This window comes from Oncorhynchus masou, chromosome 30, assembly GCF_036934945.1.
Source record: "Oncorhynchus masou masou isolate Uvic2021 chromosome 30, UVic_Omas_1.1, whole genome shotgun sequence".
Classification (NCBI taxonomy): Eukaryota; Metazoa; Chordata; class Actinopteri; order Salmoniformes; family Salmonidae; genus Oncorhynchus; species Oncorhynchus masou.
The window spans coordinates 3,456,796-3,469,173 of NC_088241.1; the positions used below are offsets into that span (position 1 = coordinate 3,456,796).

The 12,378-nt window shown below is 47.2% G+C and overlaps 1 protein-coding gene across 3 annotated transcripts in view; it reads right to left on the reverse strand.

The window, feature by feature from the left end:
- LOC135521822 (ceramide synthase 2-like) overlaps positions 1 to 12,378 on the reverse strand; it is a 74,258-nt gene continuing 61,880 nt past the window's right edge. For all 3 annotated transcript variants that reach the window (XM_064947574.1, XM_064947572.1, XM_064947573.1), the window contains exon 11: positions 1 to 3,252. In XM_064947574.1, coding sequence (XP_064803646.1) covers positions 3,121 to 3,252 — 132 coding nt within the window. In that variant the 3' untranslated portion in view covers positions 1 to 3,120. The remainder of the gene's footprint in view (positions 3,253 to 12,378) is intronic.

Genomic DNA, 12,378 nt, shown 5'->3' on the forward strand with positions numbered 1-12,378 from the left:
TTTGGCGTAGTGATTCATGATCGTTGTTTTTATTATTAATGATAATACTTAAGCATCATAATACACACACACAAAATAACACTGTAATTACGTGACTGTTTTTCCAAAGCGATGGGGGAAGAGAGGAAGATTGGTCAAGGTTAGTACAAATGAACAAGGGTTGGAATGGGGATGTGAAAGGCTGTGAGGGGAGGATCTCAGAATGAGGGAGGAGATGGATGAGGAGGAGTGGGGAACAATAAGAAGGAAAAGAAAGAGGGAGAAAGGATGAATGAGGATGAGGAGCTGAAGAAGGTAGAAAGGTGAGAGGGTAGGCTATCCCATACATTACAGATAAGGCACTTAACATACAACAACAATTGAAAATATATAATGATAAAAATACAACACTTCCATTGTTCCATGTATCATATTTTTGCTTACTGAGCAATTGAGTTGCTAAGATCCAAACTCAAGAAAAATCCGAACTTTTCTGAAACAATGATGTCAAACATGAAACATGACTGTAAACCTGTTTCTCAAAGGAATCATACCTCAAATCACTCTAGAATAACAGAAAAACACATACCACACACACAGGATAATCTAATCCGGGGCAGTATGGCCTAAACAATCTGCCGTAAATAAAGCCTAAATTACAATGGCCCTTTCCAGTCTCCTGAGAAGAAATGTCCTGTTCTGACCAACCAATCCAGGCCCCCGATGAATATCCATCATGATGCATGATATCATCAGTGTGGGTCAGGATTCTACTGGATCATTGTGCCCAGAAACAGATTGGACTGGACCAAACCAGACTGGCATTCAACTCTGCAAACATTTGCAGAAAATATTCATCCTTACAAGGTCATTCTTGAAGAAAGAGTACACAATCAAGTGTTTTCAATAGAATAGAACAGTTCGCTCCTGTTGTCGAACATTCTTGGTGAATCGGATTGTTGGTGGGAGCTCAGAGTTGGGAGCTTTATAATCGTTAGCGGAGTTGAATGCATCTCTAGTCGATGACATGCGTCATACCACACTGCAATGAAACCACAACTGGTCCATACTGGTCTTAACTGGTCTAGACTGGAAAACAGTTCAAATATTTCTTTTAAAAAATTCTGAATTATTGACATTCTATTTGGGATCTTGACTGGCTGGACTGTTGTTGTTTTTTGCCTTTACATTTACAATGGCAATTTTTGTTTTTGAAAAAACTATTGAAATATACTGAAAATAAAGTTCTGCCTGCGTGACCTTGGTAAGATGTCAATGACACTCAGAAGATATACTGAATAGTCACGCACATACAGAGCGAAAACATGATAAAACTGTTTGATAACCAGTATTTTCCTCTCCAATGTCAACGGAGAGTGTCTACAGACAGAGCGTTACCACTGGCACACAAACATGACATCAGCAGGGGAAGGAGAGCATCATTCAGAATCAGCAGACTCTCAATATACCCCAACAACTATTTAACGCTTTGTTTGAAGGACTGCTTATAAGCTGCTTATAAACATGATTACAACGTTTATGAATCAGTTATTCACATTATTACATTGTTTATTAACCATTCAATAAAGCCGTTTATTAACAGGCCCTCAAATCAAGGTCCATACAGTGCAGTAGGTTAAATCTTGTTGTGTCTCTTTTCTAAAGTCTGTCTTTCATGGCAACTGGAGTATTGGACATAAAGGCACATGGACAAAACATGCTTATAGCAGGTTGAGCAACAACAAGGTGAGTGAAAAATAACAGAACAAGGTAAAAGCACCATAGTCTGGCTGTAAGGCACATGAGTACAGTAAGAAGAGCATCACACTTTCTCCCCTTCCGTCTCCCCTTTCTTCTTCCTTCTATTGGGTGTCTTCTCATGAACAAATTAAGTTACAAAACCATGATGCATGATATTATTCTGAGGACTAAGATGTCTAGTTTTAGGGGAAAGTGTCATGTAAAAAAAAAAAGAAATACATTTTCATTACTGAAATGCGTACTGATTAAATTCATGGTAATTTTATAAAAATACATCTTTAAAAAAAACTAACTTATTTAAATAAAACAAAATATGTTGCTGTAGTTTCTCCATAAATTATAAAAATTGTATACTAGTTGAAGTTTACATTAAACTATAATATTTATTACATACAAGCAGTGTCTGTGGATATTTCATTACCATTTTTTTCAAGTTCCTATAAAACTCCAGTTTTTAAATAAACATTTCTTCACCCATGATGCATCATCTAGAGTAGTCCTTAGAAAACAGCTAAAGAGCTCAAATTGGGGAAAGTCTGATTTTAATTGGATAATAATTGTCATTTTAAAATATTTGTATTTTTCAGTGTTATGTTTAACTCAGGCATTTTCATTAGGGGAGCAATGTTAAAAAATATTATAAATATTGATTTATAACTATTTGGGACTTCAAAAACTAATGAGAATTTTGTGAAAATGTTGGTAGAATGCATAATATCTAATAAAAAACTAATAATAATTATGAAAAAGATACATATAGATCCTAATCTCAGTTATTCAAGAGGACATGACTAAATGTATTTTTTTATTACAGTTTTGTGAGAATTACCCGTGTGTGTGTTTGTGTGTTATTAATGGACTATAATAACAGGTCCATGCCAATTAATGTAGTATATCCAAAATTGTGTGTGTGATTGAGTGTTTATAATGTAGTACAGTGTATCTAACCACAGGTACAGGCTTTAGGAATGCCTTTCCTTCTCCTTCGTCCATTTTCTCTACCACTCTGTCCCTTTCCCCTTCCCTCCATCTCTCCTTTTCCTCTTCCCTCCATCTCTACCTTTCCCCTTCCCTCCATCTCTCCCTTTCCCCTTCCCTCCATCTCTCCCTTTCCCCTTCCCTCCATCTCTCCCTTTCCCCTTCCCTCCATCTCTCCCTTTCCCCTTCCCTCCATCTCTCCCTTTCCCCTTCCCTCCATCTCTCCCTTTCCCCTTCCCTCCATCTCTCCCTTTCCCCTTCCCTCCATCTCTCCCCTTCCCTCCATCTCTCCATCTCTCCCTTTCCCTCCATCTCTCCCTTTCCCCTTCCCTCCATCTCTCCCACTCTGCTGAGTGAGGGATGTGAATTCTTCACACTCTTACTTCCTGGCACACGTTTTCATTACTCCGTCTTACGGTGGTTGTTGTGAGCGGCGTGACCATTCTGCACCGCACCTTTCTTCTCCACCCCCTCCTCTTCCTCCCCTGACTCGTCTGTCTCTTCTTTATCGCTCCTCTCGTCCTCCACCTTTTCCTGAAGCGAAAGGAGAGAAAGAAAGAGAGGTGTGTTTAGAAACATGTCATCCGTCCAGAGACAATACTTTTCCTTTCCACAAACTGAACCGAAACCAGACTGCTGCTCTTTATCAGCTGGGCTTTCCAACACATATCAACGTGTGATTTCTGAATAAACTTTCTCTCTCCTCCACCTACCCACCCCTCCTCTCCCAGTCTCTCTCCTCCACTTACCCACACCTCCTCTCCCAGTCTCTCTCCTCCACCTACCCACACCTCCTCTCCCAGTCTCTCTCCTCCACCTACCCACCCCTCCTCTCCCAGTCTCTCTCCTCCACCTACCCACCCCTCCTCTCCCAGTCTCTCTCCTCCACCTACCCACCCCTCCACTCCCAGTCTCTCTCCTCCACCTACCCACCCCTCCTCTCCCAGTCTCTCTCCTCCACCCCCCCACCCCTCTTCTCCCAGTCTCTCTCCTCCACCCCCCACCCCTCCTCTCCCAGTCTCTCTCCTCCACCCACCCACCCCTCCTCTCCCAGTCTCTCTCCTCCACCCACCCACCCCTCCTCTCCCAGTCTCTCTCCTCAACCTACCCACCCCTCTTCTCCCAGTCTCTCTCCTCCACCTACCCACCCCTCTTCTCCCAGTCTCTCTCCTCCACCTACCCACCCCTCCTCTCCAAGTCTCTCTCCTCCACCCCCCCACCCCTCCACTCCCAGTCTCTCAATGTCTCTACTTCCCACATATTCATTTCTCTCTAACATACAAGAAAAACAATAAAGATAGACTGGGTTGTGTTGTCAGGATGCGTGTGCAATGCTGTAATGGCTGTGTATGTAGTGTTGTCAGGATCTGTGTGTGTGTGTGTGTGTGTGTGTGTGTGTGTGTGTGTGTGTGTGTGTGTGTGAGTAGTGTTGTCAGGATGTGTGTGTAGTGTTGTCAGGATGTGTGTGTGTGTGTAGTGTTGTCAGGATGTGTGTGTGTGTGTGTGTGTGTAGTGTTGTCAGGATGTGTGTGTGTGTGTGTGTGTGTAGTGTTGTCAGGATGTGTGTGTGTGTGTGTGTGTGTAGTGTTGTCAGTGTGTGTGTGTAGTGTTGTCAGGATGTGTGTGTGTGTAGTGTTGTCAGGGTGTGTGTGTGTGTGTGTGTGTGTGTGTGTGTGTGTGTGTGTGTGTGTAGTGTTGTCAGGGTGTGTGTGTGTGTTGTGTTGTCAGAGGGTGTGTAGTGTTGTCAGGGTGTGTGTGTAGTGTTGTCAGAGGGTGTGTAGTGTTGTCAGGGTGTGTGTGCAGTGTTGTGTTGTCAGAGGGTGTGTAGTGTTGTCAGGGTGTGTGTGTGTGTAGTGTTGTCAGAGGGTGTGTAGTGTTGTCAGGGTGTGTGTGTGTGTGTGTGTGTGTGTGTAGTGTTGTCAGTGTGTGTGTGTGTGTGTGTGTGTAGTGTTGTCAAGATGTGTGTGTGTGTAGTGTTGTCAGGATGTGTGTGTGTGTGTGTGTGTGTAGTGTTATCAGGGTGTGTGTGTAGTGTTGTCAGGGTGTGTGTGTGTGTTGTGTTGTCAGAGGGTGTGTAGTGTTGTCAGGGTGTGTGTGTAGTGTTGTCAGAGGGTGTGTAGTGTTGTCAGGGTGTGTGTGCAGTGTTGTGTTGTCAGAGGGTGTGTAGTGTTGTCAGGGTGTGTGTGTGTGTAGTGTTGTCAGAGGGTGTGTAGTGTAGTCAGGGTGTGTGTGTGTTGTGTTGTGTTGTCAGAGGGTGTGTAGTGTTGTCAGGGTGTGTGTGTTGTGTTGTCAGAGGGTGTGTAGTGTTGTCAGAGGGTGTGTAGTGTTGTCAGGGTGTGTGTTGTGTTGTCAGAGGGTGTGTAGTTTTGTCAGGGTGTGTGTGTGTAGTGTTGTCAGGGTGTGTGTGTAGTGTTGTCAGGGTGTGTGTGTAGTGTTGTCAGGGTGTGTGTGTGTGTAGTGTTGTCAGGGTGTGTGTGTGTGTAGTGTTGTCAGGGTGTGTGTGTGTGTAGTGTAGTCAGGGTGTGTGTGTGTGTAGTGTAGTCAGGGTGTGTGTGTGTGTAGTGTAGTCAGGGTGTGTGTGTGTAGTGTTGACAGGGTGTGTGTGTGTAGTGTTGTCAGGGTGTGTGTGTGTAGTGTTGTCAGGGTGTGTGTGTAGTGTTGTCAGGGTGTGTGTGTAGTGTTGTCAGGGTGTGTGTGTAGTGTTGACAGGGTGTGTGTGTAGTGTTGTCAGGGTGTGTGTAGTGTTGTCAGGGCGTGTGTAGTGTTGTCAGGGTAGTGTGTAGTGTTGTCAGGGTGTGTGTAGTGTTGTCAGGGTGTGTGTGTGTGTGTGTGTAGTGTTGTCAGGGTGTGTGTGTGTGGTGTGTGTGTGTGTGTGTAGTGTTGTCAGGGTGTGTGTGTAGTGTTGTCAGGGTGTGTGTGCAGTGTTGTGTTGTCAGAGGGTGTGTAGTGTTGTCAGGGTGTGTGTGCAGTGTAGTGTTGTCAGGGTGTGTGTGCAGTGTTGTGTTGTCAGAGGGTGTGTCTGTGTAGTGTTGTCAGGGTGTGTGTGTGTGTAGTGTTGTCAGGGTGTGTGTGTGTGTAGTGTTGTCAGGGTGTGTGTGTGTGTAGTGTTGTCAGGGTGTGTGTGTGTAGTGTTGACAGGGTGTGTGTGTAGTGTTGTCAGGGTGTGTGTGTAGTGTTGACAGGGTGTGTGTGTAGTGTTGTCAGGGCGTGTGTAGTGTTGTCAGGGCGTGTGTAGTGTTGTCAGGGTAGTGTGTAGTGTTGTCAGGGTGTGTGTAGTGTTGTCAGGGTGTGTGTGTGTGTGTGTGTGTGTGTGTGTGTGTGTGTGTGTGTGTGTGTGTGTGTGTGTGTGTGTGTGTGTGTGTAGTGTTGTCAGGGTGTGTGTGTGTGTGTGTGTGTAGTGTTGTAAGGGTGTGTGTGTAGTGTTGTCAGGGTGTGTGTGCAGTGTTGTGTTGTCAGAGGGTGTGTAGTGTTGTCAGGGTGTGTGTGCAGTGTAGTGTTGTCAGGGTGTGTGTGCAGTGTTGTGTTGTCAGAGGGTGTGTCTGTGTAGTGTTGTCAGGGTGTGTGTGTCTGTGTAGTGTTGTCAGGGTGTGTGTGTCTGTGTAGTGTTGTCAGGGTATGTGTGTGTAGTGTTGTCAGGGTGTGTGTAGTGTTGTCAGGGTGTGTGTGTGTGTGTGTAGTGTTGTCAGGGTGTGTGTGTGTGTAGTGTTGTCAGGGTATGTGTGTGTAGTGTTGTCAGGGTGTGTGTAGTGTTGACAGGGTGTGTGTGTAGTGTTGTCAGGGTGTGTGTGTAGTGTTGACAGGGTGTGTGTGTAGTGTTGTCAGGGCGTGTGTAGTGTTGTCAGGGTAGTGTGTAGTGTTGTCAGGGTGTGTGTAGTGTTGTCAGGGTGTGTGTGTGTGTGTGTGTGTGTGTAGTGTTGTCAGGGTGTGTGTGTGTGTGTGTGTAGTGTTGTCAGGGTGTGTGTGTAGTGTTGTCAGGGTGTGTGTGCAGTGTTGTGTTGTCAGAGGGTGTGTAGTGTTGTCAGGGTGTGTGTGCAGTGTAGTGTTGTCAGGGTGTGTGTGCAGTGTTGTGTTGTCAGAGGGTGTGTCTGTGTTGTGTTGTCAGAGGGTGTGTCTGTGTTGTGTTGTCAGAGGGTGTGTCTGTGTAGTGTTGTCAGGGTGTGTGTGTCTGTGTAGTGTTGTCAGGGTGTGTGTGTGTGTAGTGTTGTCAGGGTGTGTGTGTGTGTAGTGTTGACAGGGTGTGTGTGTGTAGTGTTGACAGGGTGTGTGTGTGTAGTGTTGACAGGGTGTGTGTGTAGTGTTGACAGGGTGTGTGTGTAGTGTTGTCAGGGTAGTGTTTAGTGTTGTCAGGGTGTGTGTAGTGTTGTCAGGGTGTGTGTGTGTGTGTGTAGTGTTGTCAGGGTGTGTGTGTAGTGTTGTCAGGGTGTGTGTGCAGTGTTGTGTTGTCAGAGGGTGTGTAGTGTTGTCAGGGTGTGTGTGCAGTGTAGTGTTGTCAGGGTGTGTGTGCAGTGTTGTGTTGTCAGAGGGTGTGTCTGTGTAGTGTTGTCAGGGTGTGTGTGTGTGTGTGTAGTGTTGTCAGGGTGTGTGTGTGTAGTGTTGTCAGGGTGTGTGTGTGTGTGTGTGTGTGTGTGTAGTGTTGTCAGGGTGTATGTAGTGTTTTCGGGGTGTGTGTGTAGTGTTGTGTTGTCAGAGGGTGTGTAGTGTTGTCAGGATGTGTGTGCAATGTTGTGTTGTCAGAGGGTGTGTAGTGTTGTCAGGGTGTGTGTGCAGTGTAGTGTTGTCAGGGGGTGTGTGTGTAGTGTTGTCAGGGTGTGTGTGTGTGTAGTGTTGTCAGGGTGTGTGTGTGTGTAGTGTTGTCAGGGTGTGTGTGTGTGTAGTGTTGTCAGGGGGTGTGTGTGTAGTGTTGTCAGGGGGTGTGTGTGTAGTGTTGTCAGGGTGTGTGTGTAGTGTTGTCAGGGTGTGTGTGTGTGTAGTGTTGTCAGGGTGTGTGTGTAGTGTTGTCAGGGTGTGTGTGTGTGTGTGTGTGTGTGTGTGTGTGTAGTGTTGTCAGGGTGTGTGTGTAGTGTTGTCAGGGTGTGTGTGTGTGTGTAGTGTTGTCAGGGTGTGTGTGTGTAGTGTTGTCAGGGTGTGTGTGTGTGTGTGTGTGTAGTGTTGTCAGGGTGTATGTAGTGTTTTCGGGGTGTGTGTGTAGTGTTGTGTTGTCAGAGGGTGTGTAGTGTTGTCAGGATGTGTGTGCAATGTTGTGTTGTCAGAGGGTGTGTAGTGTTGTCAGGGTGTGTGTGCAGTGTAGTGTTGTCAGGGGGTGTGTGTGTAGTGTTGTCAGGGTGTGTGTGTGTGTAGTGTTGTCAGGGTGTGTGTGTGTGTAGTGTTGTCAGGGGGTGTGTGTGTAGTGTTGTCAGGGTGTGTGTGTAGTGTTGTCAGGGTGTGTGTGTAGTGTTGTCAGGGTGTGTGTGTGTGTGTGTGTGTGTGTAGTGTTGTCAGGGTGTGTGTGTAGTGTTGTCAGGGTGTGTGTGTGTGTGTAGTGTTGTCAGGGTGTGTGTGTGTGTAGTGTTGTCAGGGTTTGTGTGTGTGTGTGTGTGTGTAGTGTTGTCAGGGTGTGTGTGTAGTGTCGTCACGGTGTATGTGTGTGTGTGTAGTGTTGTCAGGGTGTGTGTGTGTGTGTAGTGTTGTCAGGGTGTGTGTGTGTAGTGTTGTCAGGGTGTGTGTGTGTAGTGTTGTCAGGGTGTGTGTGTGTAGTGTTGTCAGGGTGTGTGAGTAGTGTTGTCAGGGTGTGTGAGTAGTGTTGTCAGGATGTGTGTGTAGTGTTGTCAGGATGTGTGTGTGTGTAGTGTTGTCAGGATGTGTGTGTGTGTGTGTGTGTAGTGTTGTCAGGGTGTGTGTGTGTAGTGTTGTCAGGGTGTGTGTGTGTGTGTGTAGTGTTGTCAGGGTGTGTGTGTGTGTGTGTGTAGTGTTGTCAGGATGTGTGTGTGTGTGTGTGTGTAGTGTTGTCAGGGTGTGTGTGTGTGTAGTGTTGTCAGGGTGTGTGTGTGTGTAGTGTTGTCAGGGTTGTGTGTGTGTGTAGTGTTGTCAGGGTGTGTGTGTGTGTGTGTTGTGTTGTCAGAGGGTGTGTGTAGTGTTGTCAGAGGGTGTGTAGTGTTGTCAGGGTGTGTTTGCAGTGTTGTGTTGTCAGAGGGTGTGTAGTGTTGTCAGGGTGTGTGTGTGGGTGTGTAGTGTTGTCAGAGGGTGTGTAGTGTTGTCAGGGTGTGTGTGTGTGTTGTGTTGTGTTGTCAGAGGGTGTGTAGTGTTGTCAGGGTGTGTGTGTTTTGTTGTCAGAGAGTGTGTAGTGTTGTCAGGGTGTGTGTGTGTGTGTGTGTTGTGTTGTCAGAGGGTGTGTAGTTTTGTCAGGGTGTGTGTGTGTGTAGTGTTGTCAGAGGGTGTGTAGTGTTGTCAGGGTGTGTGTGTTTTGTTGTCAGAGAGTGTGTAGTGTTGTCAGGGTGTGTGTGTGTGTGTGTTGTGTTGTCAGAGGGTGTGTAGTTTTGTCAGGGTGTGTGTGTGTGTAGTGTTGTCAGAGGGTGTGTAGTGTTGTCAGGGTGTGTGTGTAGTGTTGTCAGGGTGTGTGCAGTGTTGTCAGGGTGTGGGTGTAGTGTTGTCAGGGTGTGTGTGTAGTGTTGTCAGGGTGGGTGTAGTGTTGTCAGGGTGTGTGCGTGTGTAGTGTTGTCAGGGTGTGTGTAGTGTTGTCAGGGTGTGTGCGTGTGTAGTGTTGTCAGGGTAGTGTGTAGTGTTGTCAGGGTGTGTGTAGTGTTGTCAGGGTGTGTGTGTGTGTGTGTGTGTAGTGTTGTCAGGGTGTGTGTGTGTGTGTGTGTGTAGTGTTGTCAGGGTGTGTGTGTAGTGTTGTCAGGGTGTGTGTGTAGTGTTGTCAGGGTGTGTGTGCAGTGTTGTGTTGTCAGAGGGTGTGTCTGTGTAGTGTTGTCAGGGTGTGTGTGTGTGTAGTGTTGTCAGGGTGTGTGTGTGTGTAGTGTTGTCAGGGTGTGTGTGTGTGTGTGTGTGTGTGTGTGTAGTGTTGTCAGGGTGTGTGTGTGTGTAGTGTTGTCAGGGTGTATGTAGTGTTGTCGGGGTGTGTGTGTAGTGTTGTGTTGTCAGAGGGTGTGTAGTGTTGTCAGGATGTGTGTGCAGTGATGTGTTGTCAGAGGGTGTGTAGTGTTGTCAGGGTGTGTGTGCAGTGTAGTGTTGTCAGAGGGTGTGTGTGTGTAGTGTTGTCAGGGTGTGTGTGTGTGTGTGTGTGTAGTGTTGTCAGGGTGTGTGTGTGTGTGTGTGTGTGTAGTGTTGTCAGGGTGTGTGTGTAGTGTTGTCAGGGTGTGTGTGCAGTGTTGTGTTGTCAGAGGGTGTGTCTGTGTAGTGTTGTCAGGGTGTGTGTGTGTGTAGTGTTGTCAGGGTGTGTGTAGTGTTGTCAGGGTCTGCGTGTAGTGTTGTCAGAGGGTGTTTAGTGTTGTCAGGGTGTGTGTGTAGTGTTGTCAGGGTGTGTGTGTAGTGTTGTCAGAGGGTGTGTAGTGTTGTCAGGGTGTGTGTGTGTGTGTGTAGTGTTGTCAGGGTGTGTGTGTAGTGTTGACAGGGTGTGTGTGTAGTGTTGTCAGAGGGTGTGTAGTGTTGTCAGGGTGTGTGTGTGTGTGTGTAGTGTTGTCAGGGTGTGTGTGTAGTGTTGTCAGGGTAGTGTGTAGTGTTGTCAGGGTGTGTGTAGTGTTGTCAGGGTGTGTGTGTGTGTGTAGTGTTGTCAGGGTGTGTGTGTGTGTGTGTGTGTGTGTGTGTGTGTGTGTGTGTGTAGTGTTGTCAGGGTGTGTGTGTAGTGTTGTCAGGGTGTGTGTGTGAAGTGTTGTCAGGGTGTGTGTGCAGTGTTGTGTTGTCAGAGGGTGTGTAGTGTTGTCAGGGTGTGTGTGCAGTGTAGTGTTGTCAGGGTGTGTGTGCAGTGTTGTCAGAGGGTGTGTCTGTGTAGTGTTGTCAGGGTGTGTGTGTGTGTAGTGTTGTCAGGGTGTGTGTGTGTGTGTAGTGTTGTCAGGGTGTGTGTGTGTAGTGTTGTCAGAGGGTGTGTAGTGTTGTCAGGGTGTGTGGGTGTGTAGTGTTGTCAGGGTGTGTGTGTGTAGTGTTGTCAGGGTGTGTGTGTGTGTAGTGTTGTCAGGGTGTGTGTGTGTGTGTGTAGTGTTGTCAGGGTGTGTGTGTGTGTGTGTGTGTGTGTGTGTAGTGTTGTCAGGGTGTGTGTGTGTGTGTAATGTTGTCAGGGTGTGTGTGTGTGTAATGTTGTCAGGGTGTGTGTGTGTAGTGTTGTCAGGGTGTGCGGGTGTGTAGTGTTGTCAGGGTGTGTGGGTGTGTAGTGTTGTCAGGGTGTGTGTGTGTAGTGTTGTCAGGGTGTGTGTGTGTGTAGTGTTGTCAGGGTGTGTGTGTGTAGTGTTGTCAGGGTGTGTGTGTGTAGTGTTGTCAGGGTGTGTGTGTGTGTGTGTGTGTGTGTGTGTAGTGTTGTCGGTGTGTGTGTGTGTAGTGTTGTCAGGGTATGTGTGTGTAGTGTTGTCAGGGTATGTGTGTGTAGTGTTGTCAGGGTGTGTGTAGTGTTGACAGGGTGTGTGTGTAGTGTTGTCAGGGTGTGTGTAGTGTTGTCAGGGCGTGTGTAGTGTTGTCAGGGCGTGTGTAGTGTTGTCAGGGTAGTGTGTAGTGTTGTCAGGGTGTGTGTGTGTGTGTGTGTGTGTGTGTGTGTGTGTGTGTGTGTAGTGTTGTCAGGGTGTGTGTGCAGTGTAGTGTTGTCAGGGTGTGTGTGCAGTGTTGTGTTGTCAGAGGGTGTGTCTGTGTTGTGTTGTCAGAGGGTGTGTCTGTGTTGTGTTGTCAGAGGGTGTGTCTGTGTTGTGTTGTCAGAGGGTGTGTCTGTGTAGTGTTGTCAGGGTGTGTGTGTCTGTGTAGTGTTGTCAGGGTGTGTGTGTGTGTAGTGTTGTCAGGGTGTGTGTGTGTGTAGTGTTGACAGGGTGTGTGTGTGTAGTGTTGACAGGGTGTGTGTGTGTAGTGTTGACAGGGTGTGTGTGTGTAGTGTTGTCAGGGTGTGTGTGTAGTGTTGACAGGGTGTGTGTGTAGTGTTGACAGGGTGTGTGTGTAGTGTTGTCAGAGTAGTGTTTAGTGTTGTCAGGGTGTGTGTAGTGTTGTCAGGGTGTGTGTGTGTGTGTGTGTGTAGTGTTGTCAGAGGGTGTGTAGTGTTGTCAGGGTGTGTGTGCAGTGTAGTGTTGTCAGGGTGTGTGTGCAGTGTTGTGTTGTCAGAGGGTGTGTCTGTGTAGTGTTGTCAGGGTGTGTGTGTGTGTGTAGTGTTGTCAGGGTGTGTGTGTGTAGTGTTGTCATGGTGTGTGTGTGTGTGTGTGTGTGTGTGTGTGTAGTGTTGTCAGGGTGTATGTAGTGTTTTCGGGGTGTGTGTGTAGCGTTGTGTTGTCAGAGGGTGTGTAGTGTTGTCAGGATGTGTGTGCAATGTTGTGTTGTCAGAGGGTGTGTAGTGTTGTCAGGGTGTGTGTGCAGTGTAGTGTTGTCAGGGGGTGTGTGTGTAGTGTTGTCAGGGTGTGTGTGTGTGTGTAGTGTTGTCAGGGTGTGTGTGTGTGTAGTGTTGTCAGGGGGTGTGTGTGTAGTGTTGTCAGGGTGTGTGTGTAGTGTTGTCAGGGTGTGTGT